Source organism: Drosophila grimshawi, unplaced genomic scaffold (genome assembly GCF_018153295.1).
Source record: "Drosophila grimshawi isolate 15287-2541.00 unplaced genomic scaffold, ASM1815329v1 contig_1377, whole genome shotgun sequence".
NCBI classification, from domain to species: Eukaryota; Metazoa; Arthropoda; class Insecta; order Diptera; family Drosophilidae; genus Drosophila; species Drosophila grimshawi.
This window is the reverse complement of record NW_025062900.1, coordinates 18,711,810-18,731,694: the sequence shown is the minus strand read 5'-3', so window position 1 is coordinate 18,731,694 and position 19,885 is coordinate 18,711,810. Positions and strand designations below refer to the sequence as shown.

At 38.2% G+C, this 19,885-nt stretch overlaps 4 protein-coding genes across 7 annotated transcripts; 2 read left to right on the top strand and 2 right to left on the bottom strand.

Annotated features, from left to right (window-relative positions):
• Positions 1-53: 53 nt before the first annotated feature.
• LOC6566636 (ras-related protein Rab-30) lies at positions 54-1,749 on the top strand. Of its 3 annotated transcripts, none has more exons than XM_032739236.1 (2): positions 54-233; positions 594-1,749. In XM_032739236.1, exon 2 carries the CDS (start codon positions 620-622, stop codon positions 1,298-1,300), a length of 681 nt encoding a protein of 226 aa, XP_032595127.1. In that variant the 5' UTR covers positions 54-233; positions 594-619; the 3' UTR covers positions 1,301-1,749. The 3 variants fall into 3 exon arrangements, with proteins under 3 accessions (XP_032595127.1, XP_001992853.1, XP_032595128.1); XM_001992817.2 differs by having other exon boundaries at positions 70-329; positions 594-1,535; XM_032739237.1 differs by lacking the exon at positions 54-233 and adding an exon at positions 399-528 and having other exon boundaries at positions 594-1,535.
• Positions 1,750-2,073: 324 nt separating this feature from the next.
• LOC6566635 (guanine nucleotide-binding protein subunit alpha homolog) lies at positions 2,074-6,076 on the bottom strand. The gene is made up of 6 exons (XM_001992816.2): positions 5,577-6,076; positions 4,020-4,158; positions 3,753-3,958; positions 3,251-3,382; positions 3,038-3,177; positions 2,074-2,969 (listed from the first exon to the last, which is right to left on the bottom strand). Exons 1-6 carry the CDS (start codon positions 5,961-5,963, stop codon positions 2,609-2,611), a joined length of 1,365 nt encoding a protein of 454 aa, XP_001992852.1. The 5' UTR covers positions 5,964-6,076; the 3' UTR covers positions 2,074-2,608.
• Positions 6,077-6,650: 574 nt separating this feature from the next.
• LOC6566634 lies at positions 6,651-8,519 on the top strand. Of its 2 annotated transcripts, XM_001992815.2 has the most exons (4): positions 6,651-6,900; positions 7,195-7,683; positions 7,816-8,029; positions 8,151-8,519. In XM_001992815.2, the coding sequence occupies exons 1-4, from the start codon at positions 6,816-6,818 to the stop codon at positions 8,362-8,364; spliced, it is 1,002 nt and encodes a 333-aa protein (XP_001992851.1). In that variant the 5' UTR covers positions 6,651-6,815; the 3' UTR covers positions 8,365-8,519. The 2 variants fall into 2 exon arrangements, with proteins under 2 accessions (XP_001992851.1, XP_032595039.1); XM_032739148.1 differs by lacking the exon at positions 7,816-8,029.
• Positions 8,520-9,236: 717 nt separating this feature from the next.
• On the bottom strand, positions 9,237-19,877 carry LOC6566633 (monocarboxylate transporter 13). Its single transcript, XM_001992814.3, has 5 exons — positions 19,498-19,877; positions 15,112-15,217; positions 12,706-12,936; positions 12,517-12,643; positions 9,237-11,302 (listed from the first exon to the last, which is right to left on the bottom strand). The coding sequence occupies exons 2-5, from the start codon at positions 15,212-15,214 to the stop codon at positions 9,769-9,771; spliced, it is 1,995 nt and encodes a 664-aa protein (XP_001992850.1). The 5' UTR covers positions 15,215-15,217; positions 19,498-19,877; the 3' UTR covers positions 9,237-9,768.
• Between the last annotated feature and the right edge of the window lie 8 nt (positions 19,878-19,885).

The window sequence follows — 19,885 nt, the reverse complement described above, 5'->3', positions numbered from 1 at the left end:
CAGATTAATCGATTTGTTTATATTTACATATACGCAGCGAAATTTTGGCTTTTGCGATTTTTTTTGTTGTCGTTGGCATGCAATTGACGTATTAAATTCATAATTCGTAACGTGTGCCGTAAAATTGATTGAATGGCGCTAAGGAATAAACAAGACGAGCTAATTCGAAGCAAACATTGCTGGCAAATCTAATTGTTGAGTCATCATCACCAATAACAGCAGCGTCTCGACAAGTAAGCAAAAGACCAAGTGCTGCAGCAGCCTCGGAGGCGACGGCAACGGTAACGTTTACCGTTAGACCGCATACGTAGCTTGCGTGTGTGCTACAGGTGAGGGTAGGGGAGGGGGCAATTGCGTAAACTATATTTAATTGCGTGCTGTGTGTGTGTGTTTGCTTGTGTTTGTGTGTGGCTTAAGCTGCATCTGCGGGTGAAACTTCCCCACTCTCGGGTCTAGACTCCACAAAACCATCCCCCATTACACACACACACACATACAATTCGCTTACGCTACGCGTCGCTGACTAAGGTGTGTCGAAATTAACTAGCTATAAAAAAAAACGATGTATACTAAAGTGTAATTTTTCCACACAGGCTGACGAGTCTCTCACTCGCTTCAAATGGAGGACTATAAATTCCTATTCAAAATTGTGCTCGTTGGCAATGCGGGCGTTGGCAAAACATGCCTCGTGCGTCGCTTCACTCAGGGCTTGTTTCCACCCGGCCAGGGTGCCACAATTGGTGTCGATTTCATGATCAAGACCGTTGAGGTCGAGGGCGAGAAGATAAAGCTGCAAATTTGGGATACTGCCGGACAGGAGCGTTTCCGTTCGATCACACAAAGTTACTACAGATCGGCCCATGCGCTGATCCTTGTCTATGACATTAGCTGCCAGCCCACGTTCGATTGTTTGCCCGACTGGCTGCGTGAGATCCAGGAGTATGCGAACTCAAAGGTCCTCAAGATACTGGTCGGCAACAAGACGGATCGTGATGATCGTGAAATACCCACCCAAATCGGTGAGGAGTTTGCCAAACAACATGATATGTACTTCCTGGAAACGTCCGCCAAAGAGGCTGAGAACGTGGAACGATTGTTCTATGAGATTGCCGCCGAGCTGATTGGTCAGGCGCGCAGCAAGGATGGGAGCAGTGCTGCTGCAGCGGCGGCTGCACAGCGTCAGTCCGAGGGTAGCGGCTCCATTGGCCTGGGCAGCTTTAGTGCCAAAGCAGCGCAGAGCAATTGCTGCGGGGGCAGCAGCAGCAGCAACACTAATCCCAACACTAGTCAAGCCGGCTGAGCGATGACACACACGGGGAAACAGGGACAACTGGCAGCTGATATGCAACTGATTGACTAAAAGGATGCTAAAGATTTGTGTTAAAAAAAAACTCCATTGGATGTGTAGTTCTTAGTACGCCTCATGATTTTCTTATTTAGTATTATCTGTTATTGATCTGTAACTGGATCGGGATATGCAATGCGAGCATCACAAGTTTATGCTTTAATTTAATGCACATTTTTATGTATTAATTGTATATTTTTAAATGCATTTATATATATACATATATATATATTTTTACAAATGCGTATTTATTATAATTTTTTGAGCAATACTTACTTTATTAAGGCGATTTTATGACATTCCAAAAATTAAACACATATGTAGTTGAATATGAGATAACGTCAAAGATAAAAATAACTCACTTTGTAATTAAATGAATTAAATAAAGTTTTAAATGTGAATGTGAAACTGACTCAGGCAAAAGCTGTTCTATTTTTGGGAATGGGCCAGAGTGAACAATTATTCTATTATTTAAACAATAAATATAGTATAAATGTTTTTTGTTTATTTTATTTGTTTTTTTTCATTTATTAAATATTGGTATCCTTTAATTGGTACATTTGTCGTTTGCTGACTTTTCTCTAGGAGAAAATTTCATGCTTAATATTAAGCTCTCTTTTCATTTTGTATAAACTACAATATGTATATGCTTTCGACATTCAACTCTAAAAAAATATATAGGTGTATATATATATATTGTGTGTATATATAAATAGATATGTATGTGCATGTATTGGCTAGATATATATAGGTATATATATATTGTAAATATCCTTGTATAGTGTCATAGTAGCAAAAGGGCATAAGTATAATAATAATAATATTAATAATAATGATATGAAAATATGTAGCTGCTGTTAGTTTTTTTTTGGGTAGCATTAAAGTCTGTTGTTAGCGGGCCACACACGAACACATACACAATAAATTATATACATTTATGCATAAATAAAATACATAATAATACATGTAAATGCTAAAAATTAATATATATATATATGCTTGTATATATATAATAATTTCATTTAATACAAAATTTATGAATAATTAAACCATTTTAAAAAGTTAACAACAAATTTGGGGTCGGCCCTTCACAAAATTTAACATTCCTGACAGCCTGGCACTTTCGTTTTGTTCATATATATATATGGTATATATATATTCATGTAAATATTTGTATGGTAGACAGTGTTTGCCAGAGCTGGCGCGAGATTCGTGTGTGTTTGTGGATTGTGATCAGGATGATGATGGCTACTGGGGATGCGGCTACTGCAGCATCAGAGCATTTAAATTGCGCTGCAGTATCGTATCCTTCACCGAATTGAACACCACGTTGATGTTGCGCGTGTCTATGGCAGTGGTAAAGTGATGATAGATCCGGCTGGTGCTGCTCGTGCGTCGCACACTCATAAACATTTGCAGCATGAAGTTCTGGACGTCGAGCAGCAAGTGCGGATTGCCACTGAATTGTGGATAGTACCAGCGTATATCAGTCTCTGGATTGTGTACTTTCTGTTCGAGCAAATCGGTCTTGTTCAAGAACAATATTATCGAAATGCCTCTGAAGGTATTGTTGTTCACAATGGTATCAAAAATATTCTTGGACTCCTCCAGACGATTCGTTTTCCTTGAAATTAAAAAGCATTAATCAATATCATACATACATAGTATATAGTTTGTTATTAAAATACTCACCTATCTTCGGCAAGCACCTGATCAAACTCCGAGCTGGACACTAGGAATATAATCGATGTGACTGAGGTATCAAAGCATCTGGTCCACTTTTGGCGCTGTGTGCGCTGACCGCCCACATCGACAAACACAAATGGAATGTTCTGTTACAAAATCAAAGTATGCAACTCAATTAATATGCACAATTTTAATTGTATCTCCATGGCAGAAACTTACCTGTACTTTGACACAAAACTCGTAGACACCTTTGGTTGCTCGCCGACAGTGCAGTATATCTTTGTGTGTGGGCACATAATCCGGTTTCGCCAGCCGCTCGATTTCATCTAGAAAATAGCTGACCGAATCGCTCTGTAAGGTGTAAAGTAAACAAATGTGATAAGGGGTATGCATCAAAATATATATAAATCGAAAAGCTGTAAATATACACTTCTTTTAGTCAAAAGAGTACATTAGTAACAAGATATGCAGATACTTTTATATGTAAATTTACATTTACATTTGTACTCAATATACAAAAATAAACGTATAGAAAACTTTTCCATAGATATATAAAAAAAGACTTTTCTATATGGTTCAATAGCTTCTAGCTTAAGCTATAATCTTTTTAAACAACAATTACTTTGATTCGAATAATATTGTCCAACAATTTGGCACAATAAATCACAAATTCAATACTTTCAATAATTCTGTTAAATTATACAAATTTTGCTATGCTTACAATTTGAAATTCGCGTCGTCGCTCGTAGGCGCGCCTTATGCCCCGATCCTGCCACAGTCGCCTAATGAGCGGGGCATATTCAACGAATCTGGTTGCCTCTATTGCATTGCATTCCATTAATTTGGCATCGTTGGCATCCTGTTCGCGTCCATCGTTGCCCCACGAGATGTCCAACTTTTCGCGTGCATCGAGGAGGACTTGCATACCTGCATAGAAATTGCATTAGTTGCGTTATCTACATATATATTTATATGGTTTATTACATACCTCGTATAACATTTTGGTATATCACATATTGGTACTCGCGCTGCAGTTCCGGATCGAAATTGACGCCGTGTATGATGCGCATCTGTTTGAGGAACGTTGACTTGCCCGACTCGCCAGCGCCCAGGAGCAACAGTTTCACCTATTGAGTCAGACAATTGGTGAGTGTGTGAATGTATCATCAAAGAGTATTGCATTAAGTACGTGCGAAATTGAAACCTTGACCGACAAAGACCAACAAAAATAATAATAAAAATAAAAAAAAAACACACGCAACGCACAAGAAACAACTGCAACAAAGACGCTGTTAATTGAATGCCTTTTTGTGTGAACAAGATTTTTGTATGCCCTTCAAGTGGCTATTATAATTTGGGCGTGAAATGTGTTAATCACACTTCAAGTGGATATTTCTTCGAAGCCATATTAACCATCAGTCGATGCTATATTTATACTTATATCCATATGCAAGAAGCCTTTCAAGTGCTCTGTTATGATTACAATAGACTTTGTCATATAACTAATTCAGAGTCATCTATTTCGAATTCTTTTAATTAAAGTCTTAATTTTAAAAGTTTTATCTCGTGAATAACATTTTCTATTTTTTTGTTGTCTTTTTGGTTTTTTTCTCTGAGTTTTGCGGAATTCATGCAACAAATTTTGAACTATTTTTCATTTAAATACACCCACAAATCTTATTTTATTTCTTATGATTTTTTTTATGTAAATTTGAATATTTTATTTTATTTGTAATTGAATTAAATTCATTTTTATTTTTTGTATTTCTCAAATATTAGTCGACATTAAATAAATAAATATAGATATAAAATATATATTTTTTTGGGAGCCGCGACGAGTTAGTCATGTCTTTCTGTCTGTTTATCTGTTTGCTTCTGTGGGTACTTTTTAGCTTTTAAAATGAGTAACAAAATAAATATTTTTTGTGCGCCAGGTTTAAGCTGTTCTGTAAGGACATATTTTTCATCAGATAAACTTTCGATTTCACATTAAATATTGATGTATTCGAGTCAAGATAAACTGTCGAAGGTATAATAACCATTTGTATATATAAGACTATTTTTTTTATCAACCGAGTCACGATAAACTGTCTGCCTACCTGTTTATTTGTGTGGATTAACTAACTAAATATATATTTATTTAGGCCAGTTTTACTCTCTACTGCAAGTGTATGCAATTTTCGGCTTGCTGATCTTTCTTGTATTTGTTGCTGCTGTTGTTGCAATGATTGCCTAAATGATGCAACAATAAAAACCCAGAGCCAGAGCCATAGCCAGCGCCAAGCCCAATAACAACAAAAGCAACAATAACGAAAAGTGAAAATTCGTCTGATGTTTCATTTGTTTGCCTGGGCGGCCCATGCGGGCCACAAACAACCGGATGAATGTTGTGCGTGTGCTGTGTGAGTGTGTGTGTTGCTCTCTCTCTCTCTCTCTATCTCGCTCTCCAAGCAAATTAATACTAATTACTTAATTAAACGGAATGTGACTGTTGCTGCCCCCAACCACAAATGATAAAAAAAAGAGAAGCTAAAGCTTTGCTTACCTGCCGTCGAAACGTGTGCTTCTCCTTCTCCAAGAAGCGATCGATCTCTTTGGATTTGTAGCGTTGCTCCAGCTCCTCGGGCGTACTGCGCAGCCGCACCAGATGTGTCAGAAAATTGCCGCAGCAGCGCATGCAAGCAAATCTCGAGGTTTGCAGACGGCTGCCCTGTCGTCGCAAACGTTCCGCGCCATCGGAGATGAGGCCGGCACGACCAGCGGCGCCCGGATGTGACTGCTGTTGATGGTGCTCCTCCATGAGGTGCGTCAGGGTTCCGGTGCGTGTGTCGTTGTTGCTGCTGTTGTTGTTGCTGCTCCTGTTGCTGCTGTTGGTCACCGATGTTGTTTGGTTGCCGATGTGTGTTAACGTGGTCAACGTATTTCTGGACATGGTTGCGACTGTGACTGCGATTGCGACAACAGACAGCCAACGCCTGACGTGCGCACTTTCTACACACGCACACACACACGCACGCAGACTCACTCAGTCTCACACACACACACAGACGCGCGCTTTGAGTTGTTGATATTGTTGTTGTTGTTGCTGCTGTTGATTGTCTCCCGTTTGGGTGTTGATGCTATGTTATTGTTCTAGTTGCACACACATGCACACACTTGCACGCACACACACACACACACACGCTAAAATTAGCCTAGTCGCGGGTTTTTTTTTATTGTTTTGGCCAAATCATATCTTGACCACAAAAACAGCAGCACCGCGCTCTTCCCCTCTGTGTGTTGTTCAGCGCGTGCATTGTACAAGCTCACAATAACAACAACAATAACAACGACATCTGCTTGTTCGTGTTGTTGATGACAAAGTGTTGAGCACTCCTTTATTACGCGTCGCCTTCTTTTTCTCGTATTGGCAAATTTTGTAAATAAATTCGCATTTTCACTCCCAAAAACTGAATGAGTAGAGTTGTATTTACGATGTTGCACTATCGATATTTTTGCGGTCTAACTATATCGATGTTTTCGATGCGATGAACAGATCTGCACTTGCAGACAGCTGATTACTTGATATGCAGCAGTCGCTTTATAACTAAACATATCGATATTTTTTGTAAGCGATACGCAACCCTGCCTTTGTCGACAGCTGATGACATACTAAAAACAACCACGCAGTTGTAACAAAACCCCAGCCACTGTTTATATTATTTTGCACTGTCGCGGTGAGGTTGTCAATTGAATTATTGTTGCGTTGCTTCACAGTCGAAATTGTATTTTGTGTATTGAAAACATGTTTATTAATACAAGCAAAGCGTCTTTGCTGCGTGCAGCTGTGCGTCTACCCGGTGGTATGCAGTACCTCAAGAATTACGCAGGTAAATTCGAACAAATTGCCGGGTTATTGAAGGTCAGCAAGTTTAAATTGATTAAAATCAGTTTACTGCTGACTGGCGATATGTCTGCAGATAACATAACCAAGCGCAAAGAATAACGTAATTGAATTCAATTTACACGCAATAAGCAATTGTCTGCCACACTGTGCCGTATATAGGGCACATATGTATTGCTTTAAATATATTTATATATAGAATGGAATTTGCACCCAATTCATCTGCGCATTATATTTGCTTTGCGAATATATAAATTAATTCTATTCTCATCTCATGTAGCCATTCAACCGTTTCACACAAGCACCAACGCCTTGAACTACGTAGCCTCGGCGCCCGCTCTGCCCCTGCCCCATAATGTGGATGCCGCTGAGACGACACGCTTCTCTCCGCAACGCGCCCGCGACATGTCCGACAATATAATGGCATTGTCGCATGCACCCATCTCCATGATTGACATCACCACGGATAATAGCCAGAGTGCTGCTGCCTTTGTTGACTCCTCTGTGGCCGCGGATCCACATGTGCAGTCATATGATTGCTTGGGCGCCGTCAGCCTAAACGCTGTGATGCAGAGCAATGTGCCGACACCGTTCGGCGGCATGCACAAATTCACGCATCTGAACATGCCCGGCGGTCAGTGGTCGCAGGAGTACAAGTTCACCTCACAGAATATGCAGAGCTCCCATTATCGGGCGCTGCGCGACAGTACACGGACCGATTGGGTGACCTACGATCAGAATGCCACAATCACTGCTGGCACTGGCCAAGGTGAGCTGTTGTTTTGTTTGTTGCATTGCTAACCGTGCACTTGTTGCATGCCCGGCGTATGCGCATGGGCCTTAACACGCATGCCACACTCATAGTGTATATACATATACATATATAGTATATCATACGCAGGCTGGCGTCGTTGCTACAGCACACAAGCAAAGCCATCAACCCAAGACACAGCAACAGCGACAGCATCACCTCCTACTCCTCCTCCAACCTCCGAGAACTTGAGCAAGAAGGAGCAATTGAAGCGGGCCTTTAAGGAGTATGGCGCCACCATTATCGTATTTCATGTGGGCATCTCACTGCTGTCGCTGGGTGGCTTCTACGTGCTCATCTCCAGGTAGGACAAGCTAACCCAATACATGCGCTTATTCGAATTTACATCCATTTACTAATGGCTACAATTAATTAATAATTACTGTTTGATAATTAGACTAATGCATTTGCTTTGATTTTTGCAGCGGCATAGACATGATGCCCGTTATGGAGTTCCTTGGCATTGAGGCGTCGGCATTCGCCGAAAAAATCGCTGTGGGCAGCACCTTTGTCACCGCCTATGCTGTTCACAAAGTATTTGCTCCACTCCGGATTAGCATCACGCTGGGCTCGACACCATTTATTGTCCGCACACTGCGCGCCAGGGGATTCCTCAAACCAAAAATTAAAAGCAGCTAGTGCTCTATATCACGAACGCATATCAATTATATATTATTTAACCCCCACAATTATTACCTATATATATATATACTGTATTAGATTAGACAACTCGGTATTGGAAACGACTCGAAAGATTTGTGCTTGATAATACATACATTATAATCGAAATAATATTCGAATCACGTGTTCTATATAAAATACGATTATGCCATATCATTTATTCTGTGTAAGTATATTGTTGCTAGGTAATCAAATATGTTTTGCCAGTCATCTGATAACATTATAGTAATGTTTTACTTAGATCTTAAAGAAATATCGGCGTTGATATAGTTAAATTGCTTGAAGCAGAAATGTTCTGTATATAATGTATATATATTTCCAAAAACAGCATTTCGATTGCTTTATGTTATAGTTTTATCGCAATATTAATCAGCTTTGTTAAAATTTTAGAAATAGAAAAATCTGAAGCTGAGTTTATTTAAACAAAACAAAATATTTTCCTATTTTTAGTCGAATGATGGCTTTAAATTTAGCCCAATGGATATTAAATTTGCCAATATGTTGGATACATAGAAAAATCTGAAGCTGCGTTAACTTAAACGAAAAGAATGTTTAATACAAGAAATAAAAGAAATATTTTCATGTTGGTAGTCCAGTGTGAGCTATATGATATAGTAATCCATCAGAATTGCCTCAAGCCAATAGTAATTTGAATATAGTTTTGTTAGACACTAAATCAAAGAAAGTTGTGACTTTCTTAATTAAATGGCAATTCATAATAAATTTAACTATTTGCCAAACATAATTTTTTTTTTACAGCACTTGGAAAAAGGATTGCCCAGTTTTTGAAATTTCCCAACCAGTTTTGCAAATAAAAAGGTTCAGTTTTTTTTTTCAATTTCAGTTTTTACTGCTTTTTTTGTTTAGATTTTTTTTTTCTTCAGCATATTTATAGAAAAAATATTTTCATTTCTTATGTTTTTTGTTTTTTCACTGCTACACACATTTTTCATTTTTGTTATTGGGCTTAAGCTATAAATTGATTTTAAGTAAACAATAATTGTAATAAGTATACAATGTAATAATTAAGACTTAACAGTTAGACACAAAAGAAAAATAGCTAATGGAAGAAACAAATTAACAATTTCCAAAAAAATTTTCCAATGCCATTTTATGTCCACTTTTCTACAACGCGTCAACTGTCTCCATCTCGCCAAACTGATTTATCCCCCCATAATCCCCCGACATTCAATTCATATCTCAATCTTCTATATATAAATATATATATATGTATATATATCTACTACTCGTCCACCGTCTCTGTTTGTACGCATTTAAAGCCTAACAACTAATTGTAATTGTACGTGGTGTGTTGTGAAGCATTCGAAAGCCGGCTTGATTTTAATTTGTTATGATTTGACTTTAATAGCCATCGACGGCTTCCTCGTCGAGTTGGGCTTCCAATTTCTCCTCCTCTTTGGCTTTGCGTCGGATAATCCAGGGCATAAATGCCCACAGACTGGAGCCGGCGAGCAGTGTCAAGCCGAGCGCATGAAACAGCGGATTATAATCGTTGACCGCCTCCGTCCAATAATTGCACAGCGGTGGACCCACCAGCTGCAATATGCCGTTGATAAACAGACTGATGCCATAGGATGAGGTGAGACGCTCAGTGCCCAGCATATCGGCCATAATGACAGCGGTGATGCCCACATAAATGCCCGAAGCGAGTCCGAAGAGGGCGCACCAAAAGCAGACGCCACCATAGCTATAAGCGAAGGGTAGCAGCGCCAGCGATATGCCCGATACAGATAGACCACCGACAAAATACCATGTCTTTGGTATGAAACCCATGTCGGAGAGTGCCGAGCCGCCAATGCGTCCAATTAGATCCGTGGTGGAGACGACGGACAACAGATACGCAGACAGCGATTTGTCAAAGTCTCGAGCTAATCCAAATGCGGGCAGCAAAATGATGAAATTCGTATAGCTGATGGCATTCGTGGAGTTCGAGATGAGTATGACCAAATACATGGGATCCTTGAACAGGCTCAGATCAAAGAATTTACTACGCTCTCGCGGCAGTGCCTTGCCGCCCTTCGTTTCATCCGTGGCGCCACCATCCAGGGCACCGGACTCATTGCCGCCGCCGGCACCGGCTGCAGTTGTGCCGGCGGAACGCAACGATAAATGCGACGAGAACTCTTTGGGCTGGAAGGAGAGCGTGCTGCCGTGATACGGTGTGCTGATATACAGGAAACTGCTGGTTGATGGCGAACGCTTGGACAGACGATTCCGCGAGCTATTCCGCATGGCCAGCTTATTGGAACTGGACCGGCCCTCGGGCACCGCATACAGCGATGACTGCGAATTCAGCTGGCCCGGCGTAAAGGTCTGATTGCGTTGTGGCAATCGGACCGGTGTGCTAATCTTGCGAGCACGCGGCTGAAATTCATCGCCCGGCTTCGCATAGCTCTGGACAACAGCAGCGGACGCGCTGCGTACAAACTGCTGCTTGTCATCATCGTCGTCCGGCAGATACAACGGCGATGGTGGCGAATTGTAGGCAAGCATCTGTTTACCACCCGCCGTCTGCTCGGCGGTCTCATCGACATTCTCAAACTTCATCACAATGCCAATGTCCTCCTCCTCGGGTATATCCTCCAAAGCTTGACGTGCACGCGGCACACGCACCATATGCTGCTCCACTGGCTCATAGAACAGCGCACCCACCAGCACATTCAACGTGACGCCGCCCATAATCAGGCACGAGCCACGATAGCCATACATCTCCAGCAGCCAGCGCAACACCGGCGGCAATATAATCGAGCCGATGGCACTGCCCGAGATGCACAGCCCATTGGCCAGGCCACGCAGCTTCACAAAGTACGACGTGACAATGTACACCGTCGGCGGAAAGGAGAGGCCAGCTCCAATGCCAACCAGAACGCCATAGCTGCAAATGAGAGAGACAAAAGCGGTCTTAATAAAAATCTATTGTAAGCTGTGATTTCAATCTTAAAAGTCGAGAAAGACTGGGACTGGGAGATACCTGAACACATCTGTTAAATATATAGTTTCTTAGTTTGGCAATTTCTCTGATTTCCCAAATACATGCACAAATGCTGCATCAATTTTGCATTTCAATTTAAATTGTGAATTTACTTTAATCTATTTTTTACTTTATGTATTTCTCTAGGTCGATTGATATTAAGCGACTTTAAATATATAAAATATAACCTTTGCAGCTAAATTATATTTCATACAAAATTCTCAGTACAAACATTTTGAGACTTCAAGCTCTTAATAATTTACCTTTAAATATTAATTCAAGCAGAATTTACTTCAATTTGGAATAATTTTCAATTGCATTACAAAACAAACACTGAAGTTCGTTATTATTTATTGTTATTTTTTGATTAAAACAATTTAATTTAAATATGGTATTTATTTTGTATAATATCCGATATATCTGAAATATTTTGGATCACGTCAAGATGCAACATAATGAATAGATGTAGAAATGTTCTAAAAACGCAAATGTTTTCAAATGTAATCAATTCGAAATTTTATTTTTCTTTGTCATAAAATAAAAAATTATAATTTCTACTTTTATATATGGCTGCGAAACTAATATATATATATATATATATATATAGGATATATAGACAAATATATATGTATCTAAAAAAAAACTTCGTTAAAATTTACTTTGAATTCTATATATTTTTATTTATTTTTCCAATTTACATTTAAAAAGCAGATTTATTAAATTTGATTTTTGTCATTTAATTTAAATAAATTTTATTTTATGATATTAGCATAAAGATTAAATTTAATCGAGTTCAACTAATATTTGTTTTTTGTGTCGATTGATATTAATTGATATTAAGTAAATAAATAAAACCTTTTAGGATTGTAAATAATTTAGTCGCTGAATAACGCATAAATTATATATGTATTTGAACTCAAAACATTTATAACAAATATTTTCGATGTTTATTTTTTTGATTAAATCGGTTGTAAATGTCAGAGTGAAAACGGGTTTCTAGCTAACTGGTTAAACAATCAACTGTTTTGTTTATCTTTTTGAACTCGAACTGAACTGTGCTTAATTATTAATTAGCTGACAAATAAAACAATACTGACTAATAATGGGGTGTTGATTACCTGATGTACAAATAGCCAACGGATGAGGCCCAATAGGATAGGATCATGCCCAAGGAGGCGGAGAGGGCGCCGATCAATGTTACCGTACGGTAGGAATACTTAACGGACAGAATACTCGAAATAGGTCCTAAAACGGAAAATAATGTAAATGATTTCATAATGGATATTTCAGGGGCACTCCCCACTTACCCAGTGAACTGTAGAGGAAGTAACATAATGCCGGTATCCAGGAGGCCTGCGTCTGTGTCGTCTCGAACGCCTGCAGGAACTCAATGAAGAGCACACCGAAACTCTTTATGGTGCCGGGGATGAGTATGTTCGTCAGGCAGGCACCAAACAGGACTAACCAACCCCAGCCGCCATCAGGCGGCACCAGATCATATTCGCTGCTATCCTCCTTATTCTTATTCAGCAGGCTAACTGCGTTGACAATAGATAATATAACAAGAGTAGAACATTTTATTACTCAGGTGAAAAAATCAACTAACTAACTATTAATAATTCATTCTCAAAGCAGCTGACAACTGCGAGCAGCACTAAAAAAAATGTGCAAAATTGCCGTTGTTCATTTTAATTATTTTGGTTTCATGGTCTTGGTGAGATCATCAGCGATCAACATTTTGAGTATTATTTTTTTTATTATTATTTTTACAATAATATTATTAATATAGTGTTGGCTATAATTGTTTTCGATGCAGAAATTTGTGTTTATAACAGGGTATCACAGCAGAATACGAATACGAATCGGAACCGAATATTAACCGATTGAAATTCAGCATCGGAATCGGCAACATAATCAAAATTTAAAATTGGTTTTTCGACCCAAATGGCGGAACTGATGTTAATTGTCACGCTAAGAGCGAATCGGAAACAAACCATCGTAGCGGAACATTAGATGTGAATGTATCTGGATTCAAGCGGATATACGAGAACTTGTACTCCCAATTTGAAGTCTCCGAGAGGGGAGAGAGGCAGATCATTAGATCGACTAGCTGCTGATCCTAGATCAAGAAGGGAGCCGGAGATGTATCAATCTTTTCTGGAAGAAGAGGGGGAAACAAGAAAACTTGCTGAAACTTCAGTTTCATTATACGTTCAAAGAACCGAGAACCGAGCCATGTGGATATATTTGTCAAATATAGATTTGTTTTCTCAAATGTTATCAGAATATTCGCAAGTCAAACGTTCACAAATATTTGTTCAAAATTGGAATTTCCGCAATTCATGACACAAAGTACCCCTCGAAATCTTGCAAATATTTATTATTTTCCTAATTAATATTTAAATATTCTATTTTATTTTACTTTTTATTTAACGTATTTGCTATATTTTGCATTTTGCTGTATATCAATAAATAAATGCCAGTAGCGTAACGCAAAAATTAAGATAACAAATACGTAATCAAATATAATAAAAGAAAGTTTGGAAAAATACCGAAATATTAAACGGAATTTGTATGAGAATCGGAAAAACCTAAATTTGATAACCTGATACATAATAATATAGCGAAGAACTTTCGTAAAGCGAACGAATTTTTGGGATTTTGTATTTGTACACATAAATTCAAAATTAAGACTACTTGGAGAAGTTGTCAAGCAGACAGCCAAAATCTAGGGTATTTATACATGGCCACAGTGTACAGTTTCGCAATGACACCCAATGAATTGCAAATATCGGTATGCGATTTTCAATTCTGATAAATAAAGTTTGCAAAAAAAAAAAAACCGAGATTATTATTGTGATAACGTCAACAGCAACTAAAACAGCAACAGAAACTTTGTAATTCCCATGGCCTGTTTGACATGTGTGACGAGATTAAGTTGAAGGTAATAACACCTCAAGTGTTTGGCAAATGCTTATGAGCAGTCAGCTGATTATTTATATTTAAAGTATGCACAGCAGCGTCTTTTGGGGTCTACTATATCGGAGTCTAAATTTAGAATATAATGCATATAACTTTGTATGTTTCTTATCGCCGATACTTTCACCCTTTGCTCCACGCACACACTAAACGGAGGTGTCTGCAGCCAAATGTGAATAACTGATAGCCGGCAAAACGTGTCACAGCTTGAACGGCTGGCTATCTACGTCAACGTTGCGGGGCCTGTTTATTATTTTACTGTTTGTTGTTGTTGTTTCTGTTAATTGTGATATGGACAATCAAAGATAATTGTATTGAAGAAGGAAGCATGGATTGTAATTCATTTAGTTTGTTAGTTAGTTTCACAAATCAGATGACACAATGAGTAAGTGGAATCGATTAGCCATTGTTTTTATATTTATTTATTTAACCAGTCAAGCGCATTCGGCTATAGGTATTTTCTGCTAATTACGAGCGTGACTGTACTCAAAATGCACTTACTGCAAATGATTTAACTGTACTACGCTGCTACTGTGCTACTGTTCTATAGTGACATTGAGCATTGATTTAATGGGCTTAACAGCAAATAGTTTTTCATTTGCTGTTGTGATTGATTAAGGTTATGTGTCCCATCAATCAGTATAACAAATTGTACTACACAAATTGATGGCAGACATGTACAGGCAAGCTCATTTGGCTCTTATATATCGTTCAATAATTTTTGGTTTACTGACCTGTTTTATCACTATTTTCTTTTGTTGTTGTTCCATTTAATTTATGCTCTTTGCTGTTTGCTTTATTTGCATTTTGTGTACTTATTACTTTTTCCTTATGCATGGTCTGTAAGAAGAAGAAGAATGTGAAAAGAGAGAGAGAAAGAGAGAACAATTTTGTGATTTTGTTGTTGTTCTTGTTATTTGTGCTTTGTTCTGTATTGATCATTAAGTTCTTTGCTGTTGTTTCTAATTGAGATATTTACGACGTTTAATTTTTTTCGGCGAGAGAATCTCTATTCTATGTGTGTGTGTTGTGTGCATCTTGTATGTGTATTGAAACATGCAAGAAACAAAAGTGAACGGGGGAGAGAGCGAGAGAGGGTTGGCGGCATTCCAAGAAAGAGATAAAGCAGGAAATGTTCCATACGCATAGCTTTTCTATATTTGGGATCAAGTATATGAAGAAATGTTTATATATAATATGTGTGTGTGTGACGCATTTTTCGTGGCTTTTAATCTCGGTTTTTAGACCAAAATAATTGCATGCTAAATGCTCGAACATGTTCCGTCATTAGTACAATTTCTCGACCATAGAATCGGCAATCGTCATCGACAAAACCGTCGCACAGCTGTTGATAAACGGTACAAAATTCAATTCGATTAGCAGTCTGCAAAACTATCAACGAAAAAAATAAGGGCGTTGCCATTCATTGCAATGCAATCCTACTCCTATCGTCGAACCACACTATCACTAACCCAATCCCCGCCACCAACACTCTATGCAGCTGTGTGAGCAAAGCGTACTATTTTCTCACAGCAATAAAGCAATGACTCATCATTCACAGCGAGGATCATTCGAGTAAGAGAGAGGGAGAGACACATTTATTTTCCCCACTTCGCAGAATTTTTGTAAGTGTGTGTAAATATATATTTTCTGTGTTTTTTTTTGCGCCGTTGCTTGTCGCTAAATGAATGATGAAAAACCTATTTCAGATTGGATCTCATGACGTCATTATCTATGGTTGAAAAACAAAACAAAAGAATTGTGGGGAATTTTTTGTGAGCTGTACGAAAAAATCTAAAGATCATTAAGGGCAAAAGAAAAGTGCGAAAATTTAAAAGGTTATTTAGCACACATAGTTGAGATGGTGGGGATTTTCCTTAAATTGATTGAAATTTATTATATACTTGTATTGAAAAGTTATTTCTGTGTTTTTTTCTTATTTTTTTCACAGATCGTTGAATAAATATGTATGTATATATAAATATGTGTGTGTATTTATCGAGTGTGTGGAATATTTTTATGGAATTGAGAACGACGCAATCAGCTCGTTTGTTGGCCCCACCGAAGTTTGAAGGTCGTTTCCTGTACAGTTATATTAAACAGCAATTTTTTGTTTGTTTTGTTTTTTTTTTTTTGTGTTGCCTCAAAGCAATATTACAAATTTCAATTCAATTGGGAACCACAAATTGAAATGTATTGACAACAATTACGAATGCTTCACTTATATACATATTTTATATGCAATCAAACATGACATCTATATTATTGTTGTTGTTGTGCCAGTTGAGACTCGATTGTGTCCAGAATGATCTTTTGGAGCAGTGCTCAATTATATGAATTGTTTAACATTCAAGTCACTTACAAGCAAATATAACACACAAAAACAGAATGAAACAACTGTTATGCTCAATAAACAGTATAACCCTGCTCTTAAAACTTAACTGGCGGAAATCGATAATTGTTTTGTTTTTTGTTTTCTTTACATTTGACATCAAGCGACTGTTATTGACTTTGAAATTTTTTGTATCCTTCGCTCATTTCTCATGCTCGCTCATCGAAAATCGATAATCGTTGCATATTTATAGTACTTTCATTAAATATTTATTATTGTATATGTCTAACACTGGGGTAGCTATAAATCATGTAGTAATAGTTTAAACTACTGAGAATTGCAACAGATGTGTTGTGTTGTGTCCAATGCAACGGTAATTTGAGCGAACAATAAATACAATACAAACAATTATCGAAAGTCAACCTTACGAAATGGCAATGACGAATTTTGTTATTGTTATTATTTGCTGTTGTGCTCAATTGCTCGATTGGGATGTGGGCATTATACTTGTTGCTTATTGCTGATAAGGAAACTGTTTTGTTTTTTGTTTATTTGTTAGCTAATGCTGTCACAATCAAGCAACACAATTTTTGTATAACAGACAGACAACAATTAGATAAAATGCTGATAAGATCTGGTCAAGGAGCTGTCCATGAAATATATTTTGTTTTTGTTTCTAGTTTTTCTGAATGTCAATTTTCAATGAACAGCTGATTGGCGGTCTGTTTACATTTTGACAGCTGTCGCATGTGTTGTGTGGAAATTGAATTTAGTTAAATGCTTGTCTTTTTTTTGTCACTTAAAAAAAGAACAGTAAAAATAGCAGCAGATAGTTAACAATTTGGCAAGTCCATCAATTTATATAAAGTTAAGTGTAGCGACACTAACTAATTTTCCATTTTAATTTGTAGTTTCTTCAATAACAAATTGCTGTTATTATCTACTGTATTTGATGCAAAAACAAACGGGTCGTAGATAACCCGTAACCATAGATAAAACATTGCGGTCTTTTAAAAAAATTCCAAGAATGTTCATTAAATGCCGATTACATAAGCATTAAGAGGGGTCTTCAAACCGTTGTTGAGACAGGTCATAAATATGAGCTGCGATATTCGAGCTGAATATTTCGAGTTAAATGCAGGTAGCACGAACAAAGCCGTAGACATGACGGCGACAATGAGTCGGCGCATCTTTTGTCTATTTGCCAAATGAATAATATTAAATGCGTGGGCCGAGTGAGTGAGCAGGAAATGCGCACTGCATGCAAACTGTTATCGATAACATACCAGATACGCACGCACACAGTCAATTAACAAACAACATGCATGCAGGCATGTCAAACACAATTGTGTTTATATTAACAGCTGTTAAGCACAGTGCATTGGCCCCACGCCAGCTGCCGTACGACCGAACAATAAACAAAGCGCAGCCAAAGAAAAAAGAGAACAAAAGATGTGTCAAGCCAAATAATGAACGCGAAGATGTAGACGCAGCGCAAAAGTCAGTGCGCTCTGCTGTAAATTAATGATCTCTAGCACGCACGCAATCTCTCCCCCTCTGCCTCTCTCTATCTTTCACTTTGCGTTTTGCACCATTCCCCAATTGTGTGATCGATTTGCTATCGTCAGCACAATCTATGGATTATCTCAAACGGTAGTCTGGAAAGGGGCATATAAAAATGGTTTTAATATTTATTTTTAGTTGGTTTCCATAAGCAATATCGCACCCCAAACTATAAAAAACAATCCGCCTTAGCAGCAATAACATTATAATAAAGCAATATCGCCTGAGCGTGGAATAAAATAAGTACAAAATAATTTTAAAAAAATAAACAGATTAATTTAGCACGAAGTCTTATTTGCTCTCACACAGTGTTGCGATTTTTTATCTCCAATTCCGTCGGCTGTCGATGCCGCGACAAGTAAAACAATTAGACATTGTTTTGTGTTGTTGTTGTCTTTTTTAGGTTCAGCAGGCAACATTGACCCAATTTAAATGTAACAACAACAATTCACTTTAAGGCGCACGCAAAGAGCAAAAACAAAAGTATTGCTATTGAGTGAGATAAACAGGCGAGCAGAAACCAACAACAACAGCAGCAAAAACCAGCAATAAAAGCAAAAGCAAAAAAATGAACAACAGAAAAGCGGCCCCCACTAACACACTGACATTTATGTTGGCGACGCCGACGCCAACGCCAAACGCCACTGTTGCGCGCGTGTCGGGGCCTGCGTGCTTCACAGACATACATATGCAGTAACAGAGTAAGAGCAGCGCGCCAGAAAAAACTGTTACGTGTGCGTGGAGGCGGGGGGTAGTCAACACACTGGCATTGACTAGTAATAACAGAACAGCAACAGTATCAGCAGCAGCAAGGAGAACAACATGCCTATCACTGATTTCCTTTTCACACCATGAGCAAGGTATCGGTATCGTTATCACATCGTCATTGACGCCCACAAATTAAAAATCTTGAACAGCACTAACAATAACAATATGGAGAGGAAAAACAGTGCAAAACAACACAAAAGCTTTTCATTTCGTTCTTCCTCTTTGTCGTTATATTGCTGCTGTTATTTGTTGTTGTTGTAGTTCATCGCCCTTGAATCGTTTGCTGGCTGCTGCCAAAAGGGGCCGGGGCCTGTGTAAGGGGCTTGGGCAAGGTAATGTTATTTTTTTCTCTTTGCCTTGTGTCGTCGTTTATTATTGTTGTTGTTGTCGTTGTAGTTGGGTATGCGTCAGCTGTTCTTTTTTTGTGCAATTTTAATTTACTTCTTTAAGTACTTACCTTAAATTTAATTGTTTAGCTATGTAAATTCGTCCAGAGCAGGCGGGACACAAACACACACACATACACACGTTCACACACTCACACACACTTACACGACACTCACACTCACACACTGATGCACGTTTTTTGCACGTTTTATAATGAGTGATTTTGTTGTTGTTGTGTTTTTATTATTGGTTTTTGGCTGTTACATGACATTGGGTCAGCTTTGTTGCAATTTATAAAAATTAATTAATGAATGTAAATTAAGAACACTATGTACACAATTATAGACGTATTTTGTACGAAATATATATATACATATATATACAAAAACAAAACGCGAAAAACGAAAGGTTCCCGTCGTCGTCGTCTTTCACGCGCACACCACCCACACGACGTGCCA

What these genes read in the sequence shown, in the direction of transcription:
- LOC6566635 (XM_001992816.2), bottom strand. Translation starts at nt 5,963, where the DNA reads ATGTCCAGAAATACGTTGACCACGTTAACACACATCGGCAACCAAACA. An exon ending in AGCACACGTTTCGACGGCAG is followed by an intron (nt 4,159 to 5,576) that starts GTAAGCAAAGCT and finishes CTGACTCAATAG; the next exon opens with GTGAAACTGTTGCTCCTGGG. An exon ending in AGTTTTGTGTCAAAGTACAG is followed by an intron (nt 3,178 to 3,250) that starts GTAAGTTTCTGC and finishes ATTTTGTAACAG; the next exon opens with AACATTCCATTTGTGTTTGT.
- LOC6566636 (XM_032739236.1), top strand. Translation starts at nt 620, where the DNA reads ATGGAGGACTATAAATTCCTATTCAAAATTGTGCTCGTTGGCAATGCG.
- LOC6566634 (XM_001992815.2), top strand. Translation starts at nt 6,816, where the DNA reads ATGTTTATTAATACAAGCAAAGCGTCTTTGCTGCGTGCAGCTGTGCGT. An exon ending in GTACCTCAAGAATTACGCAG is followed by an intron (nt 6,901 to 7,194) that starts GTAAATTCGAAC and finishes CATCTCATGTAG; the next exon opens with CCATTCAACCGTTTCACACA. An exon ending in CACTGCTGGCACTGGCCAAG is followed by an intron (nt 7,684 to 7,815) that starts GTGAGCTGTTGT and finishes TATCATACGCAG; the next exon opens with GCTGGCGTCGTTGCTACAGC.
- LOC6566633 (XM_001992814.3), bottom strand. Translation starts at nt 15,214, where the DNA reads ATGCATAAGGAAAAAGTAATAAGTACACAAAATGCAAATAAAGCAAAC. An exon ending in CTTCCTCTACAGTTCACTGG is followed by an intron (nt 12,644 to 12,705) that starts GTAAGTGGGGAG and finishes TTTCCGTTTTAG; the next exon opens with GACCTATTTCGAGTATTCTG. An exon ending in GTTGGCTATTTGTACATCAG is followed by an intron (nt 11,303 to 12,516) that starts GTAATCAACACC and finishes TCTCATTTGCAG; the next exon opens with CTATGGCGTTCTGGTTGGCA.